The sequence below is a fragment of the Micromys minutus genome (genome assembly GCF_963924665.1).
Source record: "Micromys minutus genome assembly, chromosome: 21".
NCBI classification, from domain to species: domain Eukaryota; kingdom Metazoa; phylum Chordata; class Mammalia; order Rodentia; family Muridae; genus Micromys; species Micromys minutus.
This window is the reverse complement of record NC_137956.1, coordinates 38,972,387-38,999,041: the sequence shown is the minus strand read 5'-3', so window position 1 is coordinate 38,999,041 and position 26,655 is coordinate 38,972,387. Positions and strand designations below refer to the sequence as shown.

Here is a 26,655-nt window from a genome sequence, read left to right as displayed (position 1 = left end):
TTTCTCTGTGCTTTGAAGGGTACTGGTTTAGAGTAAGAGCCTTTGGTTGTATTTCCTGGCATGTAATGCATATGGATACTTCTCTGCTACAGCTCCCTGCCAATCTGGCCACAAACTCTCTCTCTTCCGAGTTCTGTTCTATGAGTAAGAAGGCATAAGTAGAGAATATGGAGGTAATGTCTTAGAACTGAACTTACTAATCATCTCACAGTGTAGACTAAAGGGGTTAGGGGTTGCTTGTTGGTTTTGTTTTCTTTTGTTTGTTTTAAGACTGGGTTTCTCTGTGTATTCCTGGCTGTCCTTGAAATTCATATTGTAGATCAGGTTGGCTTTGAACTCAACAGAAATCTGCTTGTTTCAAGTGATGGCATTAAAGGCATGTGTCACCACGCCTAGCTGCAGATCAGAATTTTAAATCTGGCATTTAAAATCCCTTGTAGAAGGTGTCTTGGGTACAAATCTGAAGTTTGAGCTGGAATTTGCTCCAAGCACTCAGGTTCTTGGGTTTTGGTAGAAAGGAGACCTAGGCAGCCCTGGGTGCCCAAAAACATGGCATTAACTTCATTGCCTTAGGTCCCGTGTTAAGTTGTGGCCTTAAATTAAAAATAATCCCTGAGCTAGTGCTGAAGATGTGCCTCCTGTTGTCTACTGTCTCTGGACTTAGGGCAGGGCCGTGGGGCTGAGAGCACTTTTAGTCAGAGTGGAGAACGAGTGGTCTTGAATCGGGGACAGCAGTTTGTGTTTCACAAGGGGAAAGGAGCTGAACATGGGTCTGAGGTAGAAGCCAGTATTTTTCTGTCAGATGGTAGAGATTGTTTTGGGTACTCTTGAGTATTTTAATTTATGTCATTGTGGGAAAGGATTTGCACACTGAAGTCTGAACTATTCTTTTGGGAATAATGAAGAACTGAGCTCCTTAGGACTCTTCTGTGTCAAGGACAGAAGCAGACCATGTTATGTTTCTTTCTTATAACCTCTCCTTTAGAGATTGGAGATTCTTTTTTTTTTTTTTTTTTGAGACAAGACTTTATATATACATATACATACATATATTATCATCTTAAGTCAAACTCAGAGTGTATTTACCATACCCACTTTATTTGGTACTGGAGTTTGAGCCCAGAGTTTGGTGCAGTCTAGACACACACTCTGTCAACTGAACTCATCCCTGAAATGTCTTTGGTTGACATTGTTCTAAAATAGCTTTAGTCCCCTACTCTGGGTACCACAGTTCATGGGGACATTACAACTAACTATTTTATAATAAATGTGTACCCCTATCTTCATGCATTAAGTGATGATTGTAAAACAGTTCATTCTGGGATATGGACCTTCCTTAACCTCAGACTTATGTACACTGCGTTTGTGTGCAGGCAAGGTACTCTAAGCTGGGCGTATAACCTGAGCAGTATGTGTCTGCGAGGAGCAATAGAGGGGATTAGAAAGGGTGTTCTAGGCAGGAATAAAGTGTTCTGACCTAACTGGACATGTAAGAGCAGTCAAGTAGGACATATCACTTGTATAAAAGTCCACAAGAATCTTTGTTTTTTAATTTACATGTTTTCACTGGTTTTATCTTTTTAAGATGGATTTATTTATGTGTCAGTGTGGTTGCCTGCATGAGTTTATGTGCACATGTATGCAGCTGCTAGAGGAGGCCAGAGAAGGTTAGGATCTCCAGAAACGCAGTTAAGCTGTTCAGTGTGAATGCTAGGAACAGAATCCCAGTCCTCTTAACTGCTGAACCATCTCTCTACCTTTGTTTGATGGTTTTTTAGAGACAGGGTCTCAAATTGTACCCCACACTGGCCTTCAACTCTTCTCTTCCTAGATCTGCCTCCGGAGTTCTGGGATTACCCCTGAGCGTTATAATTCCCAGTCAAGGTCCATACATCCTTAAGGACCATGACATCCTAATGTGTGTTTGTGTGTCCCAGTCTTGTGTGTCATGTAACAGGGTATTGCTGCTTTCCTCAGGAGGTGATGAGTTAAGAGTTCCCAGCAGGAACTCTAGATTATTCCTTCAGCTTATCACATAAGTCAGGTTAATGGTGATCATTTTAGGCTGTGTAATGATGATCACATTTAAATTCACACTTATGTTTCTTTTAGGTGTCTGCGACAGGGAAGGAAGCCTTGCCATCTTGGCTACACTGGGACCCACACAACCATATTTTGGAAGGCCTTCCTCTTGACACTGATAAAGGGGTACATTACATCTCAGTGAGTGCTGCACGCCTGGGAGCAAATGGAAGCCATGTTCCCCAGACTTCCAGTGTGTTCTCTATTGAGGTCTACCCCGAAGACCACAATGAACCACAGTCTGTACGGGCAGCCTCATCAGACCCTGGTGAAGTAGTATCATCTGCCTGTGCTGCTGACGAGCCAGTGACTATTCTTACAGTGATTCTGGATGCTGACCTCACCAAGATGACCCCAAAGCAAAGGATTGATCTATTGAACAGAATGCAGAGCTTCTCAGAAGTAGAACTTCACAACATGAAGTTGGTGCCTGTAGTGAATAATCGACTATTTGACATGTCAGCCTTCATGGCTGGCCCAGGAAATGCAAAGAAGGTGGTAGAGAATGGGGCTCTGCTGTCCTGGAAACTAGGGTGTTCCTTGAACCAGAATAGTGTCCCTGACATCCGTGGTGTAGAAACCCCTGCTAGGGAGGGTGCTATGTCTGCCCACCTTGGTTATCCTGTGGTGGGCTGGCACATTGCCAATAAGAAGCCCACTCTCCCCAAACGAATCCGGAGGCAGATCCATGCCACTCCTACACCCGTTACTGCCATTGGACCCCCAACCACAGCCATTCAGGAACCACCATCTAGGATAGTGCCTACTCCCACATCTCCAGCCATTGCACCTCCAACAGAGACCATGGCTCCTCCTGTCAGGGATCCTGTTCCAGGGAAGCCTACGGTCACCATTCGGACTCGAGGTGCCATTATTCAGACCCCAACTCTGGGCCCTATCCAGCCTACTCGGGTGTCAGAAGCTGGTACCACAGTTCCTGGCCAGATTCGCCCAACACTGACAATTCCTGGCTATGTAGAACCCACAGCAGTTGTTACTCCTCCAACAACTACCACAAAGAAGCCACGAGTATCCACGCCAAAACCAGCAACGCCTTCAACTGATTCGTCAACTACCACAACTCGAAGGCCAACCAAAAAACCACGGACACCCCGACCAGTGCCCAGGGTCACCACCAAAGCACCCATCACTAGATTGGAGACAGCTTCCCCACCCACTCGAATCCGTACTACCACCAGTGGGGTGCCCCGTGGGGGAGAACCTAACCAGCGGCCAGAGCTCAAGAACCACATTGACAGGGTAGATGCCTGGGTGGGAACCTACTTTGAGGTAAAGATTCCATCAGACACCTTCTATGACAATGAGGACACCACTACCGACAAACTCAAGCTCACCCTGAAGCTGCGAGAGCAACAGTTAGTAGGTGAGAAATCTTGGGTTCAATTTAACAGCAACAGCCAGCTCATGTATGGCTTACCTGACAGCAGCCATGTGGGAAAACATGAGTATTTTATGCATGCCACAGACAAAGGGGGCCTTTCTGCTGTGGATGCCTTTGAGATCCATGTTCACAAGCGCCCACAAGGGGACAAGGCTCCTGCACGGTTCAAGGCCAAGCTTGCAGGTGATCCAGCACCAGTGGTGAATGACATCCACAAGAAAATTGCTTTGGTAAAGAAGTTAGCTTTTGCCTTTGGGGATCGAAACTGCAGCTCCATTACCCTTCAGAACATCACCCGGGGCTCTATTGTGGTCGAATGGACCAACAACACTCTGCCCCTGGAGCCCTGCCCCAAGGAGCAGATCATAGGGCTGAGCCGCAGGATTGCTGATGAAAATGGGAAACCACGTCCTGCCTTCTCCAATGCCCTGGAGCCCGACTTTAAGGCTCTGAGTATTGCTGTGACGGGCTCTGGCAGTTGTCGGCACCTCCAGTTTATCCCTGTGGCACCACCCTCTCCTGGAACTTCAGCAGCACCAGCCACAGAGGCTCCAGACAGGGACCCTGAGAAGAGCAGTGAAGATGATGTTTACCTGCACACAGTTATCCCTGCTGTTGTGGTTGCAGCCATCCTGCTCATTGCTGGAATCATTGCTATGATCTGCTACCGCAAGAAGAGGAAGGGCAAACTGACTCTTGAGGACCAGGCCACCTTTATTAAGAAGGGGGTGCCTATTATCTTTGCAGATGAGCTGGATGACTCGAAGCCCCCACCCTCTTCCAGCATGCCACTCATCTTGCAGGAAGAGAAGGCTCCCCTCCCACCTCCCGAGTACCCTAACCAGAGTGTGCCCGAGACCACTCCCCTGAACCAGGACACTGTGGGAGAGTACACACCCCTTCGGGATGAGGATCCTAATGCACCTCCCTACCAGCCACCCCCACCCTTCACAGCTCCCATGGAGGGCAAGGGCTCCCGTCCCAAGAACATGACCCCATACCGATCACCCCCTCCGTATGTCCCCCCTTAACCCACAAGCGCCTGGGTGGAGGCAGGGGTAGGGCAGGGGCCTGGAGACAACTCGGTGTTGTCTGTAGAGACCGGTGGCCCACAGACCATTGCCCACCGGTACCCAACACCTGACCTAGCACACACTGACACAGGGCCTGGACAAGCCCGCCCTCTCTGGTCCTCCCAAACCCCAAAGCTGCTGGAGAGACTTTGGGGGACTTTTTTATTTTTATTTTTTGCCTAACAGCTTTTTGTTTGTTCATAGAAAAGTCTTCGCTGCGTTTTTGATGGCTCTGAAAGCACTGTTTGAGTAGAGGTAGGAGGAGGGAGCGAGGAACCGTGAATGAACTCGCAGGCAGTGCTGGGTGGCCCCCAGCTCTCTGCATTTTGCCTTTAACACTAACTGTACTGTTTTTTCTATTCACGTGTGTCTAGCTGCAGGATGTAACATGGAAAACAGTAGCTAAAGATTAAATTCAAAGGACTTTCAGAAATTAAGGTTAAGTTTTTACATTTAATCTGCTGTTTACCTAAACTTGTATGTATAATTTTTGGGTGGGTATGGGGAATTGCTTTGCTAAAAATAAGCTCCCAGGGTGTTTCAAACTTAGAGAAGACCAAGGGACAGTATTTTTTATCAAAGGAATCCTATTTTTTCACATGTCAACTTGGTTGCTCTGATATCCCAGAGCCTGACTGAGGGCCTCCTGGTCCTGGCTAGGGTGCCAGGGCCCTGGTGCTGGGTTTGCTCTCCTGCTGTTGCCAGGGGCTGGAAGCTGGAGGGGGGCCTCTTGGGCCATGGACATCCTGACCTCTACCCCATGCACGCTAGTGGCCTACCACCAAGGGGGTCTTCATTTCTGTGGGAAAGGGACTCCAAAAGGCATTGGTGGCTGTGGCCTCCAACCTAGGTGCTCCAAGGTGGGCCAGCTGCTCGCAGGGGCACCTGGGAAGGTCGAAGGACCTCATCAACCTTTCTTTTCCCCCCTTCTTTGTGGGTTTTGTTTTGTTTTGTTTTGTTTCCTTCCCTCTTAAAAGGAATATCATGGTCTTTGAAACACTCAGTGGGGGACATTTTGGTGAAGATGCAATATTTTTATGTCATGTGATGCTCTTTCCTCACTTGACCTTGGCCACTTTGTCCCAACAGTCCACAGCCCTACCCCACACACCCTGCCCCCTCTTCTCTGGCGCTCCAGTCCTGGGCCTTGGGCCTGAACGATTGGAAAAGGTCTGGTGGCTGGGGAGGAGTGCCAGCAATAGTTCATAGTAAAAATCTGTGGGCTCTCAAAGCTAATTTTTTACTAAAGTTTTTATACAGCCTCAAATTGTTTTATTAAAAAAAAAGATTAAAAAAATGGTGATGCTTAACAGCAGTTTGTACAAGCTCCTAGTGTTGATTCCATGGAACTGATGGCTTTGCTCATTTTGACCCCCCCCCCCCTTCTTTTCCTAATGGGTTAAATTCTGGATTACATAGAGGCTTCCTTTGCCTTTTTTAGCAGAACATCGTCCATCTGTCTGCATCTCTGTCCCGTGACTCAGGGGCACCCACTCTGCTTTGATTCTCCTCCTTTGGAAGAAACCATTTTAAGCATGCCTTTTCTTGATGTCTGAGTTATTTCGGGTAACTTTTAGGGAGGAATGCCTTTTGCAATAATGTATCCCTTCCTTGATCGAGGGTGGGGTGGGTGGACCCAGGCTCCCTTTGCACACGGAGCAGTAACTTCTAAGCCATATCGACTGTTTAGCGTGTGCTGTCCCAGGAAAGGAAGGCCAGTAGGACAGAAGTATTGCTTCCAAACAGTGTGGTTCCTTCTGCATTCTCCACAAGGCCTACCTTTCCTGTTCAGCCCCCAGGAGGGTTCTTACAGTGAGCAGTGCCCCATGGGGGAGTCTGCTGATGAGTGTTTTGTGGATGGCTGGTGACTGGGCCTTGTGCCTCCAAGCTCTGGTCCAAGCTGGAGTTTCCCTGATGTCCCAGAGTCAAAAGCAGGGATCTGACCTGATAAGATTATTTCTGGTGACCTCATCAAAAATAAACAAGTAAATAAATCCCAATATTCCAGGTGAGGGCTTTGGAAAGCCTTCCAGATAACTGTTGTTGCTCTTAGCAACCCCACCATTGGGCATTGCCATGTAGAGAGGAGGCTGGCCCAGTGTGGCCTGTTGTCATAGCAACTGGAGGCAGTGGGGCAGTGAACAGAATAACAACAGCAACAATGCTTTTGCAGGCAGCCTCCTCCCTAAGCCCTGAGCTGGCAATGGCTGTCAGACTCTGAGACAGAGAGCCAATCTCACATTCAAGTGTTCACCAACCACTGACGTGTTTTTATTTTCTTCTATATGATTTTAAGATGTGTTTTCTGCATTCTGTATAGAAACATATCAAACTAAATAAAAGCGGTGTCTTTATTACAATGCCATTGCCTCTGACTGTTTACCTGGTCTCTTATGGTTCCTGGGCGTGAGTGATGGGAGGGTATCAATCATGAAGGGCAGGTCAGGCAACCTCTGCTGAAGCTTAATTTCTGTACCTATGGGAAGGCCAGGTCTGTACTCCGGGAACTTTACCAATATGCAAACTTCTTCTAGTGCCCCTTCTGCCTTTGAGTTGGTTAAGGCTACTTTTGTCCTCAGTTTCCTCATTTGCAAAGATTAGGGTATGACTGGGAATCTAGTGGGTAGAGTGGAGGGTGATGAGAAATGATCCGTCACAGACTTGGTGCCTTGAAACTGCCAAGGCAAAGCCAGCTTAGGCACAAAGACCCTGTCTTAAGGTAGACATGGAAGTGCACACCAGTAACCCCAGTACTTGGGAGGTAGAGCTAAAGGAGTTCAAGGACGGAGTTGGCTACTTAGTAAGTGTACTGGCTGGTTTTGTGTTAATTTGACACAAGCTGGAGTTAAAGAGAAAGGAGCCTCAGTTGGGGAAATGTCTCCATGAGATCCAGCTGTAAGGCATTTTCTCAACTAGTGATCAAGAGGGGAGGGCCCAGCCCATTGTGGGTGGAGCCATCCCTGGGCTGGCAGACCTGGGTTCTAGAAGAAAGCAGGCTGAGCAAGCAATGGGAAGCAAGCCAGTAAGTGACATCCCTCCATGGCCTCTACATCAGCTCCTGCTTCCTGACCTGCTTGAGTTCCAGTCCTGACTTTGGCTAGTGATGAACAGCAATATGGAAGTGTAAGCTGAATAAACCCTTTCCTCCCCAACTTGCTTCTTGGTCATGATGTTTGTGCAGGAATAGAAACCCTAAGACCGTAAGTTTCACCTGGGATTCATGGGACCTTGTCCAAAGACACCATCTCAGAAAAGACTCCTGACAAGTGTAAAGACACATGCCTCACTCAGCCTTCTAGGCCTTGCAGCAGGAACCCAAGAAATGACCCCACAATTGTTCTCAACTAAGCTGATCTCAGAAACCTCAGCTTAACGTCTAACTCTGGATGATCTAAGGAACCAGAAGAAGTGAAGCTGCAGGCGGCAGGTGGATCCACTGTCTTTTGCAGGAGATGAATCTGTTGTTGAAGTTCCTATGATTTCTTCTTGGTGGAAGTGAGTCTGCCTGTCTTTTGAGCTAAACAGGTGATAGAAGAGGGTCGGGGAAGGCAGAAGGGTGCTAATAGGACCCTGCTCTTATACTTGATTTGACTCGGGGCCACTTTCTGGGATTCCTCCAGCATGCCTCTCCAGTCCGTTATTGAGTTAGGACAGTGCTCACTCCAAGGGGCTCTAATATACACAGTGAACTGGGGAACGGATTTGAGATGATGAATTATAGTCAGAGCCAGCCTGCAGAAGAGGTAGAAAAACAGAGGTCTGATTCTTGCCAATCTTGTGAAGACACTATCTTGAGAGCCAAGATCTCTGGGCCAGTAATGAGCGACAAGGCTGCTGGCTAGAGGATCTTAACCTGTTTATGAACTGTTGCTCACTTGGCTTCTAGAGGTTCCAGACTATTTCTTCATGTTCCAACCAAAGAGCGGCTAGGAGAAGCTCTTCCGTGATTTCTTTAAAATACGTAAGGTCCATCCCAAGTACTGGTTTTTCAAGGCTAAGTTTTAGTCTCAGTATTGGTGTCTTAAAAATCCAAATGCGTCTAGCACAGTAGTACATGCCTGTAATCCTGGTGTGTGTGCAGCAAAGTGTTAGGAGCAGGAGTTCAAGGACAGCCTTGGCTACATAGAAAAAATAAGAGATCAGTCTTGGCTACATGAGACTGGCTTAAAATCAAAAGCTATGTAGTACACATGTAACCCAGCGCTCAGGAGCTGGAGGCATATGGATCTTTCTGACTTTGAGGCCAGCTTTATCTACGTGGTAAGTTCCACTCCAGCCAAGACTGTTTGGCAAGATCTTGTCTCAAAAAAGGAGGTGGGAAGCAGAGATGGAGTGACTCTGCAGTTCAGAGCACTTGCTGTTTGTTAGTCCTGAGGACCCAAGTTCAGTAGCTAACACCCACATCTCTGGTGGCTTGCCCTCTTCTGGTCTTTGTGGGTACCCACACCCATGACATACATTTAACATAGACGCCCATACATACCCATAAATAACAACAAATCTTTAAAAATTAAAGGGAAAAGATGTCCGGTACATGATGTTAATTAAGCCCAGCATCTTGGGTGGCAGATGGATCTCTTTGAGTTCCAGGCCAGCTAGGATAACACAGTGAGGTCTTATCTTAAAAATAAGGAAAAAGTTAGAAGTTTACTTTCTATAAAGCACTGTCTTTGATGCGCGGTGGCTAAGGATCAGAGAAGGCAGAGAAGTTGGCCATGTTTTTTAAACTAGCCTAAGACAGGTTCCATTCCTAGGTATGATCCAAACACTATTGTTTGTATTAAGGCTTTAAATCAACCCCCTAATAGGGGATGGATCTACCATCTCTTTATGAGAACTCTAGCAGATGCAGAGGAGACAGTAGTTTACAAGGATGGTGCCCATCTGCAGGGAATTTCGGACAACTGACACCTAAGCATGTAGAGTTGCCCAAGTTAGCTACCCGCCATTGCCACTTTGCTTGAAGGTTTCTTCCGAGACCACTTCTCTAGAGGGTTCTGTAAAGCTCAGGCTTCTAGGCGGGTTCAGCACCAGGGCAGGATTAGGTCTCAACAAGCAAGCCAAGGGAGGAATGTGTCAGCTCCGATATAGTCCCAAATGAGAACAATGTCGGCCGACTTCCAGAAGATGGCGCTATAGGACTAAGAGGCCAGCGGTGGGCGTGACTGAAGAGGTGAGTGGTGGGTGAGGATACGAATGCCGCGGGCGTGGGAGGCTGTGGGCGGGAATGACTTGGGGAGGGAAGGACTAAATTGCTCCAGCGTAGCAGGGATGGGAGGGGCCACCCGGATGTGGGCCGGGCTGAAGCATAGAGGCGGGCGGAGCGTTCCGCTAGTGATGCTCAGGCTTCACTACCCTGCGGGATTCTGCTGAGAGTGTATCTGGTAATTCGAGGCTGTCATTCACGTGCTCCATTCTCCCTCCTAAAGGGAAGACTGCAGGGGAATATGGGTGACGTTGAGACCCTGGCTTTCCGCTGGCTTCCACTCTGGGGTTTGAATTCTGCCTTCGAAGTTTAAATTTACAGTTTTGGGATTCTAACTACCCATCCTAGTAAGATGGCTTAGTGGGTAAGGGCGCTTGCCTGGATTTGATCCCGTGATCCATATGCTGGAAAGAACCGACTCCAGCAAGTTGGTTTGTGATTCAAACTACCAAATGAATAAATGTGAGGTGGGAAGACCCCCATCCTTTGCCAGCGACCCTCTCCTAGCTCTCTCTTACTTTAAGACCTGTGTTTCATGGAGTCTAACTTCCACAATTTGGGTTTGTTGGATTCTTAAGTCTCTCCCTCTTCGATTCTGAGGGCATCTGAGGCAGGGGGATAGCCTGATAGAGGACTGTGGGATCTGGGAGAATCTAGGTTAGCAGTTAGGCACATCTGGTTGTAGTGTTGGAGTCATTTTAGTCTTTACTCCTGGGCAAAGGACACGGAAGGATGAAATGGGGATGGGGTGACTCATTCTCTTAAGTGGACCTGGAGCCGGAGAATGCCTTTCCTCAAACCGTCCAGCTCCAGGTACACACTGGGAAAGCAGGCGATCTCTAGTTGGCCAGGAAAACTGTTATTTTCTGTCTACAGGGTAGCTCAGTCTCTGGATACAGAGACGGGTAAGTTTGGAGCCTATCAAAATGGGGACAAGCTGAGGACAGGTCAGCCTTCCTTTAGAGTGTCTTGAACTCAGTGCTCCAAGATCACTCCTCACTTCCCTTGGATACTAAGGGAATCTAAGGTTAAGAACCCACACTGGTGGGTTGACTGTTGGGGTCAAATGACCTTTCACAGAGGTCCCCTAAGACATTAGAAAACACAGACATTTACATTACAATTCACAACAGTAGCAAAATTATACTTATAAAGTAGCAGTGAAAATAGATTTATGGTTGGGAGGAACTGTAGTATTAAAGGGTCTCAGCTATGGGGAGGTTGAGAACCACCCTGAAGTCTTAGAACCGCTCCTTAAAAAGGTCTTGGGACCTTTTGGCTCTCAGAGAGGCACCATGGTGGTCGGGAAGAACAAGTGCCTGACGGAAGGTGGCAAGAAGGGAGCCAAGAAGAAAGTGGTTGATCCATTTTCTAAGAAAGACTGGTACAATGTGAAAGCTCCAGCAATGTTCAGTATTAGGAACATTGGGAAAACAGTAGTCACAAGGACTCAAGGAACCAAAATTGCATCTGATGGCCTCAAGGATCGTGTGTTTGAAGTGAGCCTTGCCGATCTACAGTATGACAAAGTGGCATTTAGAAAATTCAACCTAATTACTGAGGATGTTCAGGGCAAAAACTGTCTGACTAACTTCCATGGCATGGATCTTACCCACAACAAAATGTGCTCCATGGTCAAAAAGTGGCAGACCATGACTGAAGCTCATGTTGATGTCAAGACAACTGATGGGTATTTGCTCCGACTTTTCTGTGTTGGTTTCACTAAAAAACGCAACAACCAGATAAGAAAGACATCCTATGCGCAGCACCAGCAGGTCCGCCAGATCCGGAAGAAGATGATGGAGCTCATGAGCCGAGAAGAGCAGACAAATGACTTGAAGGAAGTGGTTAATAAACTGATTCCAGACAGCATCGGGAAAGACATAGAAAAGGCTTTCCTGTCCATTTATCCTCTTCACGATGTCTTTGTTAGCAAAGCAAAGATGTTGAAGAAAGTTTGAATTGGGAAAACTCATGGAGCTCCACGGTGAAGGCGGTAGTTCTGGCAAAACAACTGGTGATGAGGCCGGTGCTAAAGTTGAATGAGCTGATGGATATGAACCACCAGTCCAGGAATCTGTCTAAAATCCAGATTTTTGATAGTGACAAATAAAAAGTCCTGTTTGTGGAAAAAAAAAGTCTTGGGGAAGAGGCGGAGCAAAGAGCTAGTCCAGTTAGTGTAAGCAGGAGGAGGGCGGACTTCTGAGGGATGTCTCTGAGAGGAAACTAGCTTTGTTTTGGATGAACTCACCCTCAGGGAGCCCAGGTTGAGATGGGCAGGAACTGGCCATAGGGGATTTTGAAGTGGATGTAGACCTGCTGGATGAAGGAGCACGTGTCCTGTAGTGTGTGGATGTGTTTGTGTGTAAATTTGTGTGTATGTGTATGAATGTGTATGTTAATGTGTGTATATGTGTGTGAATGTATGTATATGTGAATGTGTTTGGGAATGTGTGTTGTGTGTGTATATGTGTGAATGTGAGTGTGTGTGTGTGTGTGTGTGTTGTAGGGTTTTACTGCTGTGAATAGTCACCATGACCAAGGCAACACTTTTTTTTTTTTAAGATTTATTTATTTATTTATTTTATGTATGAGTATACTGTAGCTGTCTTTAGACATACCAGAAAAGGGCATTGGATCCCATTACAGATGGTTGTGAGCCACCATGTGGTTGCTCGGAATTGAACTCAGGACTTTTGGAAGAGCAATCGGTGCTCTTAATGGCTGAGCCATCTTTCCAGCCTCCAAGGCAACTCTTATAAGAACAACATCTAATTGGGGCTGTTTTACAGGTTCAGAGGTTCAGTCCATTATCTTCAAGGCAGGAGCATGGCAGCTTCTGGGCAGACATGGTGCAGGAGGAGCTGAGAGTTCTTCATCTTGTTCTGAAGGCAGCTAGGGGAAGATTGGCTCCCATGTAGTTAGGAGGAAGGTCTCATTGCCCACCCCCACAGTGACACACTTCCTCGAACAAGGCCACACCTTCTAATAAGGTTACTCTCTGGGCCAAACATATTCAAATTACCACAGTGTGTTTGTGTGAGTGTGCATATGTATGTGTATGAGTGTGTGTGTATGAGTTTGTGTGTGTGTGTGTGTTGGGATGAGGTGAGAATACTTTGTTTTCCTGTGTCTGGTGAATGCTTAGAGTGAAGACAGGGGTATGGCTCAGTTGATAGTGTTTGCCTACCATGCATAAAGCCCTGTGTTCCATCCCTAGCACCACGTAAACCAAATGTCCTGGGGAAGACCTGCAATCCCAGCACTGGAGAGGTGAATACAGAAAAAAGTTCAAGGTTACCATGCTACACAGTGGTACATATCTTTAATCCTGGCATTTCGGAGGCAAAGACAGGTGGAGCTCTGTGACTTTGAAGCCAGCCTGGTCTACATAGCAACTTCCAGGACAGCTAGGGCTATATACTGAGACACTGTCTCAACAACAACCAATTAAGATGAAAAGGAATGCAGTACAAATGAGTTTAAGGAAGTGCTGACTGGGATTCCCTGAGCCCTGACTTGCCCTGACTTTATAACAATTATTCCCCACAACCCTGTTGTAGGTCCTGAGGCAGCTCACTCCTGGAACTCCAGCCTCCTCAGAGAGATTCAGGTTCAGGGAGGGCTAGGATTCTTGGAGCAGAGTTGGGAATGGGAGGAGTGAGCTTGTATGGAATTAGCATTAATAAAGATGGGCAAGGCAATTCAAGTGCACACTTGGCCTTTCTGCTTATAGCAGATGGAGTCTGTCCTTTGCCCAGAGTTACTTGCACTGTCAGCTCTTTGTCAGAAAGACTGCCTTTCCGGAAAGCTGATGCTCATACCAGGTCCCCCAGCTAGAGGGGTTAGCAAGACAGAAATAGCAACGGTAACCCAGATGTTGCTGCCCAACCAGTACCTGCTCCCACCCAGCCCACATCCTGGGGCAGCCCGGGAAGTGTCTCCTCAGACAGCCTCAATGTCTGAGTGTAGTGTCAGCCCTCACTGCTGATGCGATGCTTAAGCTCAGTACTGCGGGTCAGGTTAGTGGCCCAGCACTGAGGACCAGGGAGCAACTGCTTTGGGTTCAGGGCCTGGTTTGAGCATCAGACTGGCAAAGGTCAGACTTGGGGATCACAAGCTGAAGTGAAGACAGTGGTTTCAACAGTCTTGATTCTCTGTTATATCTCTAGAGCCTAACTCAAAACATCAGTCAAGAGTAACTGACTGAAACCATCCATCTTGGCAGAGATGAGGGCCTCTTTGCCATGAAGGTCTTATCTTCTTTGGTCTTGTATCGGGGTTTGGTTTTGCTCTCAGTGACTTTAATCTTTTGCCCTATTCTGTCCTTCCTTTTCTGACAGTTCCTGGGAGCTTCCTAAGCCCCCAGGAAAGATGGGAGGGTGACCCAACCACTCTGGTGTCCACTAGGACACAGATGGAACTCAGTAAAGAGAATGGCTTTATCCTGAAGTCTGAGGGCCCATGTAGCCAAGGGTTAGTCCCAGTAGTGTCCTTGGGTTTATATTAGGAAAGTGTAGGGGAGGCAAGCAGGCAGGGACCGTTTTGAAGGACTTCCCTGAATACAGGCAGGATATGATAGAGAGGCCTTTGAGTAAGCTGTCTCCTTCCCCTAACATGAGACATGTCTGAACCTCTGTTGTCTTACAGGTACTCGGGAGATGCCACAAGGATATGAGTTTTTATTGGGGTCTGCTCTCCCCATCCAGGGAACGAAGGTGCGTGAAGGGCACTCTGTAGAGATTCAGGGGGAGAAAAGTCAAACTAGAGTTCAGGCTGGGCATTTCCTGTAGTTTATTAGTAACAATTTGTATGTCTGTCTTTCTCCTACAAGCACAGCTCCTCAAGGACCAGTCCCATGGGCCTTTCTCTGGCCTGGCACGGAGGAGTAGAGCAGGCATTGGAGAAGAATGAATGTGATGTACAGTGAGACAGGCGGACCCAGCCCAGGGGCCCGCGGTGGGGAGTGCTGAGGGGCAGGCAGAGCAGCTTGTTTTGACTCGGCCGCTTACAACTTGTAGAAACCACCGCTTCATTATTTTTTCTTGTCACAACAAGCCTTCGAAAGTGTCTAACTCTAATAGCAATGGGACTTAATTAGCTTTCTTGGGAGCGATATGCAGGGGCGGTGGGGTTATGCTAGTGGCAAATATTTCTGATGATTTTCTAGAAAGTGCCTCTTTATAATGCAAGTAAACACTTTCGCACAGGAAAGGTTCTACACGTGCAAAGCATCCAGTGGATTCTGTATTCCCGAGGTTTATGCTTTTTCCTCTTCTTTCAGGAACCGTGTCCAGCTGAAGACTATAGTATGAAATTGAGTTTGTTTAGGCCACAGCAGGGGGTGGGGGGATTAGGGGCAGGGCAGGATAAGGTCTCTTTGTAGACTCCTGCCTATTGGTAGTGCCAGCGATCTTCTCTAGACTTCCCTCTCTCCTTTTCAGTTCTGTTTCTATCACCCATGGAGAAGTGGGGCAGGGAGTTGCATCTCATTGGGCACTATGGCAAACAGTAGGGATGGAGGCAGAAAGGGTGTTAGCGTCCTGGAGATAAGCCTGAATTCTCCCGGTCTCTCTAAAACAGCCCTAAGTGTCTATGGCATCCCAACATCCAAAACTGTCCTCAGCCATTCTTTCTTTCTCTGTGTATATGTTTTTGTTTTTTCATTAAAGTTTTTAAAAATATATTTCTTACATGTATGAGTGTTTGCTTGAATATGTCTAGACATCACATTTATGCAGTGCCAGAAGAGGCCAGAAGAGGGCGTCAGATCACCTAGGCCTGGAGTTAGTCTTTTTTTTTCCTTTCTTTTCTTTCTTTTTCTTCTTCCTTCCTCCCTTTTTTCTTTCCTTCTCTCTCTCCCTTCCATTTATTGATTGATTGATTGATTGATTGATTGAGACAAGATTATAGATAGTCCTGGTGGTCCTGGAACTCAAAGAGATCCTTCTGACTGTCTTCTGAATGATGAGTTTAAAGGCTTATGTTTGGTTTTGGTTTTTGGACACAGGGTTTTTCTGTGTAGCCCTGGAACTCATTTAGACCACATACATAGAGAGCATCTGTCTGCCTCAGCCTCTCAAGTGTTGGGATTAAAGAATGTGCCCCTACCACCCAGCTAAAGGCTCATTTTAAAATAATTTTTCAATAAAAAATGTGAATTTTATAAGTATTCATCATCTGTTTGGGACATGTTTGTGCTGGGATATGTACGTGAGTTCATAAAAGTGCAGAATGAGCCATCTTTCCAGGCCCTGTTTTTCCATTGCGCGTGTGTCTCACATGCATGTTGGTGTGTATGCGTGTTATATGTGTGCTCGTGGGGAGGCCTGAGGTTGATGCTAAGAATCGTCTTCAATCACCCTTCCATCCAATTACAGAGACAGGGCCTATCAGTCAAACCCAGAGCTTGACACAATGGTTAGTTTTGCTAGGCAGCAGGATCCCCGTCTCCTCCTTTCCAGACTGTAATCTCAGGCAGGCTAGCACTCCCACCTGGCATGTGGGTTTCCAGGGGCCTGAACTGAGTTCCTCATGCTCTGTAACAAGCATTTCAACCACCGAGCCGTCTCCCCAGCCTAGTCATCCTTCTTATCCTCACCCACCTCTTATTGCTGACTCCTTTTTCCTCTTTCTTTGGCTGTAGTAGGTAGGGGATTGCACAGGCACCGATTCCTGTGTGTGTGTGTGTTCATGTGTGTGTATGTGGATGGGTGTGGGGGTACTGTACATGCCTTAATTCCTGTGTGTGTATGTGTTCATGTGTGTGCATGTGGATGGGTGGGGGGGCACCACACACGCACTGATTCCTGTGTGTGTGTTTGTGTGTGTGCTTGTGGAAGGATGTGAAGGGGGCACTGCACACACACCGACTCCTGTGTGCGTGTGGAAGCCTGAGGTTGTCATTAGGAGTTCTCACTTGTTCTCTACCTTGTCTTTTTGAGAAAGGGTCTCTCATTGTACCTGGAATAGCTTAGCTATTTGGGCACAGAATCCCGTGGATTCTTAGTTATGGGCCTATAAGTGCGTCACATGCCCAGAATTTTACATGCTGGAGACTCATACTCAGGTTCTCATGTTTATGTAGCAAGCTTTTTACTGACTGAGCCACCTCCCCAGCCCTGTCTCCTTTTCTTTCCTGCAGAGTTTCTTCTTTCCCCAGGTATACTTTCTCTTTAATGTTTCTGGGTGCACTATAGGTCTGTGCACCTGATCACGTGTGCCTGATGCCTGCGGGGGCCAGAAGACAGTGTCAGATCTGGAAATGAAGTTATAGGTAAATTTGAACTATCATGTGGGTGCTGGAAATTGAACTTGGATCACTCTGGAACAGTGGTTCTCAACCTTCCTAATATGGAGACCCTTTAATACAGTTCCTCATGTTGTGGTGACACCCCCCAACCATAAAATTATTTTTGTTGCTACTTCAGAACTATAATTTTGCTATCGTTATGGATCGTAATGTAAATATTTTTGGATATGAAGGTTTCCCTTAGGGGTGCTGCTCAACCTTTCTTAAGGCTGAGAAATGCTGCTCCGGAAGTGCTCATGACTGCTGAACCATCTCTTCAGCAGTTGTTGAATAGCTCAGGCAGGCTTTTAATTTTTCCTCCCTCCCCCTGCCCCATTTCTACCAGTAAGATCCAGGATCACAGGCATGCGCCTTTCCTCAACTCCTTAGCAAATGTCTGTGTATAAGCCAAAGAAGCAAACACATGCGTGTTCATCCATCATTCCCTTTGCATGTGGGAAGAAAATACATTCAGCTAGAGAGGCTTAGGGGCCTGGAAAACTCCTGTAGAACCTTCAAGTCCATGATGTCTCTGGAGGGACAGCAGCTCGACCTCTAGGGAAATGCTACCAGATAAACCACACCGTTGTTTTACAGCCAAAGGGAATACTTTTGAGTGAGGACCGTTCACCAGCACCCACTCCACGAGGAGATACTGAATGCAGTCTCTGTATTCTCCCTGGTCCTTATAAGGTCAGCAGCCTAACTATAGTGATTTGGGAATGAAGGTCAAAGGTCTTCCTGAGGGGTTTTTAAGCCCACTTCATGGTAGAACTTCTAGAAAGCTCAGGTGAGAAAATGCTGTGAGTGGCATGGAGAACCACGTCCAGGGGTCAGACGCTAAGGGCAAACAAGTCAGATAAAAACGTTCCATCAAGAAGTCTAGCGGAGTCAAGACCCACCAGGGGTTGGTGCTGTCCCATGGTCAATTGCTGTTCTTGGGATGAAAGACGGGTGTGGGAGTGGACAGGACAAATGTGCTCCAGAGAATGTTACTCAGAGGGAATGGGGCTGTTTGACTTTGAGAGACAAAGGGCATCACTAACCTACACTTCCACATCCTCCTGTGCATACCCTGTGTCACCAAGGTAACAAAGACCCTAGAGGTCTATTTGCAGCCAAGAATCTACCCTAAGGAGACCAGCTCCCCAAACCTACTGGCTGGATAGGGCTAATTACTCCCCCAGGAACTAGGGACATGTTGACTTGAATCTGTGGAAAGCCACAACTTCTGTGATTTCTACAGAAACAAAAAATAAACACGCTTTCCCCTTTCTGCCTGGCCCAACCCACGTGCTGTAGAAGACTGTCCTCTGAACACAGTGGCTATCACCATCTTCAGCAGAAGCAGGTGTGACTGTTCACCAGAGCCCCTCACGAATGAATCTGTTGACATTCCTTCATAGTCGAAAGAGCCGGGACCCTCACCTGAGTTCCCAGACTGAGATCCTTTTGCACCTCCTTGCCCACTGTTTGCAATTCTGATCTAATTGCACGTGGCTTGTGGTCTTGGGAGGTACATAAATGCATAAAGAATGGAAGGTTGTCTGAAGGTGGGGACGAGGTAATCTCCGTCTATGCTTTTGTGGAGAAATTGTCACTCAGGTTGGGTGTGAGACTTTTCAGTGATTTGGGTGCTTTGGGGTCAGCCATGCTCTGTAGGTGAGTCCAACAATCTCATTGGTTTGCCAACCTAGATCTTGGTGGAATTATACTGTCTGGTTTTGATGCCCTATCTGGAGTGAGTAGATGTTTTATCTCCCTACATAGAGGTTTCGAGATGTCCTACTAGATGGTGTTTGTGAAGCTACAGCAGTCCAGTATGGGACAGTCTGGCCAGCCATAGTGCATGCGTGTCACCATTCCCCAAGACAGAAAATGGCGGCATTAGCTTTGTGTGCTAGACTCTCATTCCTATATATCACCCCTACAAGTGACTTTACCCTTACATCCTTCTTACAGGACCTGTCAGCACCATACCTTTGCACAGTAGGAACTAGGAGCTTGGTGAGTCCAAGGTCCCACTGGGAGTAGCCGGTCTGAGATACTGACCCACATGGTACCTGTTCATGAAACAAAGACACTCCAGTACAGCAAGGACACCAGATCAGCAGGCTCTCCTCCTCAGTTCCAGACAGGCTCAGGAGTTTAACCAGGACAATAGACATGTCAGAAAACAACAGGAAGTAGGGGGAACTCATTCTCTAGATCTCTAGCCTTGAGCTCAGAGATCTGCCTGCCTCTGCCTCCCAAGTGCTGGGATTAAAGACATGGGCCATCACTACCACTACCACACAACAGGTTAGAACTGGTATTTAATACATTCTTCAGTATTGAGAGAATGAAATGGATTTCTAGAGTGTAGTCAAGTAACTTAAGCCCTTCTACATAGTCATGATTTATAAAGCCACAAATGGTTTAGAATATCGTCTGGGTTTACAGACATCTTTTCTCAGGAGAACAACTGAGGCCAGAGTAAGAAGCCAGGAGGCTTTTATGCCTGTCCCTGTCAGGCCAGCCTCCCGCTTAGGTTATTCAAGGGAAGGTTCTTTCTCACAGCAACACTGGCCCCATGGAGTACTGGGGCCAGTATGTTGATTTGATTGCCTTTCCTTTCCTCTGTTCCTCCTTCCCTTCGAATGAGGAAGTTCAGTAACCTCTCAGCTTAATGAGGGGGAATTCACAGCCCTCTGGACAGTCCCCGAGTGCTACAGCAGAAGGCTACTCATAGCTTCTCTTCCCTGGTCTCAGTTTCACTGTCTGGAGTCTGTATACCCTCTCTCCCTGGGTTGCTTTCGGAGACCCTGGCTCCCAGGGATTCAGCCTCAGTGTGCATCCCAGATGACTCCCACTGCTATTTGGATAGTTTTCCCACAGTGCTATCCAGCCCCTGATGGTCTAGCCCCGACGTCTGTCTCCTTCTATTTCTTTACACCTTTGAACAGACTCCTGTTCATCCGCCTTCCAAACTCCTATGCATCCTACAAGCCACCCTCTCTCACCAAGGCCTGTTCTATGCTTTCCAGGCCAGCCTCCTGCTATGTCCTACAAGAGCTTGCCCTGGAACATGCTATGTAGACAAGCTTGAAGTCTCACAGAGATTCTCCTGCCTCTGTTCCCAAGCGCTGGGAATAAAGCTGTGCACCACAAGGTTAGGTCCTTATTCGTAGAAAGTATCAGATTTCAGGCGTGTGAAGCGCTATGCCACCATGTCACATTTTCCCACCTTTCTTTATTTTCCCTTTCCCTCTCTCCCTCCCTTTCTTTTCTCTCTCCCCCTTTAAAAACACACTATTCATTTATGTATTCATTTGTGTGTTTATTTATTTAAGGCAGGGTTTCTCTGTGTTCCCTTGGCTATCCTGGAATTCATTCTGTAGATCAGGCTGGCACTGAACTCAGATCTGCCTGCTTCTGCCTCCCAGATGCTGATAAAAGGGGTCGCTAATCCTGGCTACTACTTTTAATTATGCATATGTGTGTGGGTCTGTGCATGTGGTGTTTTTTCGTTTATTGGATATTTTATGTATTTACATTTCAAGTGTTATCCCCTTCCCCCTCCAATCGCTGTTTTTTTTTCTTTTTCTTTTTTTTTAAGCTAAAAGATAGGATCAATCTGGAACTTAAATTACAGTTGTAAGCCCAGCATGGGTGGTATTAACATTAATCAGGTCCTTTGCAAGAGCAGCATATTTCCTTTTTCATTTTTTTTGTTTTTTTCCAGAGAGGGGTTTTTCTGTGTAGTTCGCCTATCCTGGAACTCCCTCTGTAGACCAAGCTGTCCTCGAACTCAGAGATTTGCCTGCCTCTGCATCCAAAGTGCTGGGATTAAAGGCATGTGCCACTAAACACTAAATCCGGCTGCAATATACATTCTTAACTGCTAAATCATCTCTCTAGACTATCTTTTAAAGGAAGACATTTTTATTTGTATATGTGTATAGCTGGGGGTACGGGAGGGTGAGTAGAGCAGAGGATAACGCATGGAAATTGGTTCTCTCCTTTGACCATGTTCCTAACTTAGAGCCTCAAACCTGGAGCAAGCATCTTTACCTATTGATTCCTCTTGCCTGCCCAGTTTCTTTTAAAATGGTTAGATGTAGGCTGTCCTCGAACTCACTATGTACCTGAGAATGACCTTGATTTTCGTGTCTCAACCTCCTCAGGACAGGCATTACATACGTAGGCCACCACTCTCAGGTGGCTTCTAAGGTCTAGTGAACCTCCAAAGTGGTCCAACAGAAGGCGACCTCCCCCTGCAGCGGGCCTTCAACACCCGCCGGCCGCGTTGGCCGCGGAGGGCGCATGCGCGGGTTCCGGAGGCCTTTTCCCGGCGACCCCGAGGCTGGTGCGTGGACACGAGTCTTCGCGGGCTGGCGTGAGCGCGCGCGGGGAGGGGGGGCGTGTGCAGGGCAGGGGCGCGCTCGACGCGCATGCGCAGCAGCAGTCGGCTGTGAGAGCCAAGCTGGGAGATGGCGGCAGCTGCGGTGGAGCGGAGAGTGTGAGCGCCGCCCGGGAGCCGCCGGCCCGGGCGCAGTGCGACCCCGACCCCGCCCGCCCGCCTGCCCACCATGGGCAACGAGGCCAGCCTGGAGGGCGGCGCGGGTGAAGGGCCGCTGCCGCCCGGAGGTTCTGGTCTGGGTCCGGGCCCCGGAGCAGGGAAGCCGCCTTCAGCACTAGCTGGCGGCGGACAGCTCCCCGTGACTGGCGCTGCGCGAGCGGCGGGACCCCCGACCCCTGGTGTCGGTCCAGTCCCCGGTCCTGGCCCCGGCCCTGGCCCGGGCAGGTAAGAACGCGCGTCTGAGTGTCTGGGGGGCAGGGAACTGTGGTCCGAATCTGGGGCCGGGGCCTGGAATCCCACGATCTAGTGAACCGCAGGTTCGGGTCTGCCTGCACTCCGAATCCTGCCAGATTGGCGTGAGCTGGGTGGTCGAGGTGAGCGACCCTAGGTTTCTAGCCGCCCCGCCTTGGCAGGACAGGATGGTGAGTACAGGGTTAGTCAGGGCCTGCAGACCGTGACTTCGTCACAATCCCCCAATTCTCTTCCCCACAGCGCAGGGGCCCAAGAGCTAAGGAGGGGCTTATGTAACCTTAGCCTGGTCCCTCTGCACAGGGGAGCAATGGGATGGAAGACATCCTCCCTGTCTGCCAGCGTGTGCATATGTCCATTGTGTTGGGTCGAGAAAGAGCACAATGGGAGTGGCTGTCAGGGAAGATAAGTGTCACACTGCTAAGGAATAGGGAAGGATGGGAATAGTTGAACCACGAACTTGGTCTTTCGCTTTCCTCAAGCATTTTGTGGCTGTCAGTGTCTGAGGGAAGGAAAATTGCCCACTGGATACTATCAGGCCTGATAATACTCACAGTCATGTGCTTTCATCAAGGGTTCGTGAACACTTTTCAGGTGAAGCAAAAAACCACTAATGAATTACCTCCCACCAGATATGAACTCATGGCTTAATGATTTAGCTCAACACCTCCAGCTACTGGGAAAGCCAAAATCCACATAGAATGGCTTAAACCAAATAGACCTAGCCAAATATTTTGGGCCCAGCTTGTTTTAAGTGTTTGCCAGACCCAGATTCTGCAAAAACAAGTTGCACCGAAAGCAGAGGATGTGAATGTTGTTGATCTGTGTCAGCCGACTCAAGACTACCAAGAGATGACAGGGTAAAACGGAAGACGTTATTTTTACACCAGTTGGGCCTAGGGAGTAGCATCCCCCTTGGGGAGAAGTGCTTCTATCTCCATTCAAAGACATATGTACATATGTATATGTATATTGCTTTGCCTTTTACGATACACAAAACCTCCAAGAATAATGTTTGCTTTTTCAGATGCCCAACTGTGTCTCCTGTGTTTATTCCTTCAGAAGTCTTTTCTTAGACAGCTCACAGTGACGAAGGGATGTCAGTAGCCTGAAACCATCTCAAACAAGCCAACCCATGAAAGTACCTTTTAGAGGTGGAATTTGCCTGTTCCACATTTGCTGTTACAGTAATACAATTGAGTAGCACAGCTCTTGGCCCTGGAAACACTGTCCATCTTGCTGTGTGTTGAGTTACTTGTTTGGGTTTTAGCTTGAGAAAGAGGCTCACCAGGCTTCAGTCTCCCTCCAAGGAAAAGCTCCGGCTGAATGGAAAAACACCTTGTTATGTGGGGAATTTGCCACTTCCTTTCTGGTTAACCAAACCAGCGGCTCTACCAGTTGTTTATCAGACACTGCAGAGGCAAGCATATGGAAATTTGGAAAGACTGGCAGCTTAGAGGAACAGGAAAGAGGCTGCTATATACTGCCCATACGCCTTGGTGTTTCCTTTCTGTTCTGCCTATAAATCCTGCTACAAGGCAGACCTAGCTACTTCCATGCACACAGAAACCATGGGCTATTGATGGGCTTAGCAGTCACAGCACACCCCGCCAGCCGTGGACAGGGCTCACACACAGGCCTGTGTTCCTGAGGTGATTCAGTTTTGAGGCTCAGCAGGTGAGCTGGTGGTTTGTCAGCAACACTGAAGGCTGAGGACCCTTGAGGGGGTAGGATCCACCCTTTTAGTTCCTAGTCAGTTTATCACAGCATCTCAGCTAGTCAGACAGCTACTTCTGTCTGTCTCTCCCTCAGAGGCGGAATGGCTTCTAGTTCCCCTCACCAGTTCATCTCAGGTACCTGATACCAAATTTAGCATGTTCTGTTCTGAGATGCCGATGAACAGATTGGCCCATTGATGAAGAAAGAGCCCCACGGTATGTGCCTGCAGGTACTCAGCAAAGAGCACTGCACAGGGAGACATTTGTTCCCAACAAGATCTTGCATTTTATAGCAGCCCGAAACCTTATAGTATCGGGGAAGGGGCCAAAAGAAGATGTGATTAATTTTCTAACCCCCATAGAGAACAAAAGTGAGGTTCCTCCGGAGTGGAATTCTGCTTCTCTCCTATTGCCACATCACCTTCTGTCACCTCAAGCTGAATTCCTTCTTTTCCTCCTCATGCTGAGCTGACTTGGGCTCTGTGAGGGGGTGGCTTCAGCGTTCAAGGCTGAAGAGCCTGACTTGAATTCAGTAAGCATAGGTGTACCACACCCATAGTGATGCCTCTTGGCCTCCAGAGCTGATGGCAGAGCTTTGGGCACTGCAGAGCAACACAAGGAAGGATTTTCTGTTTCTGGTCTCCAGTTCACCCCATATGGTTATATCAGCTCTGCTTTTCCCGTGGAACCAGATTGGAAGGAAGCTGATCTCTGTCCCAGACTCTGCTTTCTAAGCTAAGCAACTTGGTAGGGGCATCCTGCTAAAGGAAGGAACAAACTCCATCCATTTGTTCATTCATTCACTCACTAATTTATGGAGATGTGTCAATGTGTAGCAAGGGCACAAGATGATGCAATTTTACCTGCACATGTATCCATGACATACTGACAGGCTAAGGCCAGACCTTGTGAGTACCTGAGAAAGTACTTAAAGGTGCTGAGAGGTAGTACAGTGGCAGAGTGCTTACTCAACACCTATAAGGCCCAGGGTTCAAGCCCCAGTATCACTACAAAACAAAACAAAAACCTGCTTATTGGGTACGGGAGAGATGGTTTAGCAGTTAAGAGCACTGACTACTCTTTTAGAGGACCTGGGTTCAATTCCTGACCTCCACACATATAGGGTGACAGCCACCTATAACTTCAGTCCGGATGGATCTGACACTCCCTTCTGGCCTCTGTGGACACTAAGCATACATGATGCACAGGCATACGTGAAAGCAAAACACCCCCCCCCCCACACACACACACAAAAATAAAACAAGAATTACTCAAATCAGGGAGGGAGAGATGGTTCAGTGGTGAATAGCACTTGCTACACAATTATGAGGACCTGAGTTCGGATTCCAGCATCATTTAACTGGGTATCTCATGCAAACCTGCGACTCCAGCGTGGAGAGGTGGGGCGGGACAAGAGGATCACTAAGATTTGCTGGCTTCCAGCCTCTCTGAGAAGATGAGAGCCCCAGCTTCAAAGTGGGTGACTGGAGAATGTTGAAGAGGACCCTCAAGATCCTCGTTTGGCATCTCCCTGTGTGGACGCAGGTGGACACACCCCTCCTCTAACTGTGCACATAGATTTAGGCACATTCACACACAAGTAACTATATAAATCTAAAAACAATTACTTTAAAATCGCACAAAGGGTCCACATCAATCAGTGGTGGCCTATCTCACGCACATCAGCTGTAAGAACGTGTAAATGTTTTGTCGTGTGTAAGCTGATCTTCAGTAAATTAGCTGAGATATCTTAGCTATCAAGAACAAGCCCTGGATTTGGCTACATGGAGAGGATGGAAGAAGAAAAGCCTAGTACTTCCTTACCCGCTAGCACTCAGTCTGGTTAGGTCCCTCTCAGAGAGCCAAATTGTGGATAATCTCTAGGAGAGACTGGGCAGCCTAGTGTCTGCTTACGGAAGGGTCTTCAAGTAGGAAGATTAGAAAGTCACAGGTTTCAAGGGATGGAGACATCCAAAGCATTATGGGAAAATTATTGGAATTCAGGGGTAGGGGCGGGAAGAGGCGGAGAAGAGGAATGTGGTCTCCCTTGGCAGAGACATCGAGGAAAGAGTGAGACTGAATGCAAGAGACTGGGAGAGAGACGGGGACAGGCCAGCTAAGACATCTTTCTCTAAACGCCCATCAAAACCCACAATTCCCTTTTAGTTCACATGACATGGAGAAGTCTTGAGGCAAACATGACAGAGAACCTTGTCGCTTGCTGGATGGGTGAGAAAGCCCTGGGAGCCATGTGGAGTCCTTTTCTCAAAATGGATTCGTCAGGCATGGTGTCTGGGTCCAGGTCCACTGCATTAACTAATAGTCATGGACTCGCAGAGCCGACTCTGAAGCTGTGAAGGCAGAAGGACAGGCAAAGTTGCCGGGTTTGGAAATAACAGTCATTTGTCATTTAGAAGCCTTGTCTGGCCCCAGTGGCTGAGTTTTCTGGGAGTACAGGTATGAATTAAAGTGACCTTCCTTTAGAATAGTGACATTGTCAATCTTACCTAGAGAGGGCGATTGTTTTTGTACATTTCTTGCCAGGGGAAAAGAATCAACTTTAGTAATATTGTCTCCAGCACTAGCCGGGCTGTTGAGATGCTCGGTGGTTTGCTTGGAGACAGAATCTTATTCTATATCCTGACCTAGCCTAGAATTCACCACATAATCCAGGGTGGCCTTGGACTAAGGCTGCTCTGCCTGCCTCAGCTTTACAAATGCTGCAACTACAGGTGTGAGGGACCATGCCTGGTTCCGGATTAACATTTTTTTTTCTAGTGGAGAACTTAGGAGAAGATGGGCTATTTAAACAAGCAAGCAAGCGAGCAAGCACACAAAACAAGATTGCTATGGGACATTTCAGCATGTGTGATCACAGAGGGGGTGGTCCGCTAAAACCTCATGTCCCAATTACTCTGCCGTGGCACGCTCAACTCGGCCATCAAGTTACATTTACCTCCCTTCCTTCTCACTGGAACAAATCTCAAGACAGTCCGACATCCCATCATCAGCAACTCATGTATCCTAAGAAATGAGCTCTGTCCAAATGGAGCCATAATGCCGTCAGTCAGTA

General features: G+C 47.7%; 3 protein-coding genes across 12 annotated transcripts in view; all 3 read left to right on the top strand.

Moving 5' to 3' along the window:
- The window catches only part of DAG1 (dystroglycan 1), a 56,912-nt gene extending 49,995 nt beyond the window's left edge, over positions 1–6,917 (top strand). For all 10 annotated transcript variants that reach the window (XM_080934322.1, XM_080934319.1, XM_080934320.1 and 7 more), the window contains one exon: positions 2,113–6,917. In XM_080934322.1, the coding sequence (XP_080790448.1) occupies positions 2,113–4,515 (2,403 nt within the window). In that variant the 3' untranslated portion in view covers positions 4,516–6,917. The remainder of the gene's footprint in view (positions 1–2,112) is intronic.
- A 4,141-nt stretch (positions 6,918–11,058) lies between these two features.
- On the top strand, positions 11,059–11,724 carry LOC308434007 (small ribosomal subunit protein eS1-like; the record flags this gene model as incomplete). The annotated part of the gene is made up of 1 exon (XM_080934176.1): positions 11,059–11,724. The coding sequence occupies one exon, from the start codon at positions 11,059–11,061 to the stop codon at positions 11,722–11,724; it is 666 nt and encodes a 221-aa protein (XP_080790302.1).
- Positions 11,725–21,338: 9,614 nt separating this feature from the next.
- The window catches only part of BSN (bassoon presynaptic cytomatrix protein), a gene marked incomplete at its 3' end in the record, with an annotated part of 82,984 nt that continues 77,667 nt past the window's right edge, over positions 21,339–26,655 (top strand). The window contains exon 1 of the mRNA XM_080934775.1: positions 21,339–21,840. Coding sequence (XP_080790901.1) covers positions 21,626–21,840 — 215 coding nt within the window. The 5' untranslated portion in view covers positions 21,339–21,625. The remainder of the gene's footprint in view (positions 21,841–26,655) is intronic.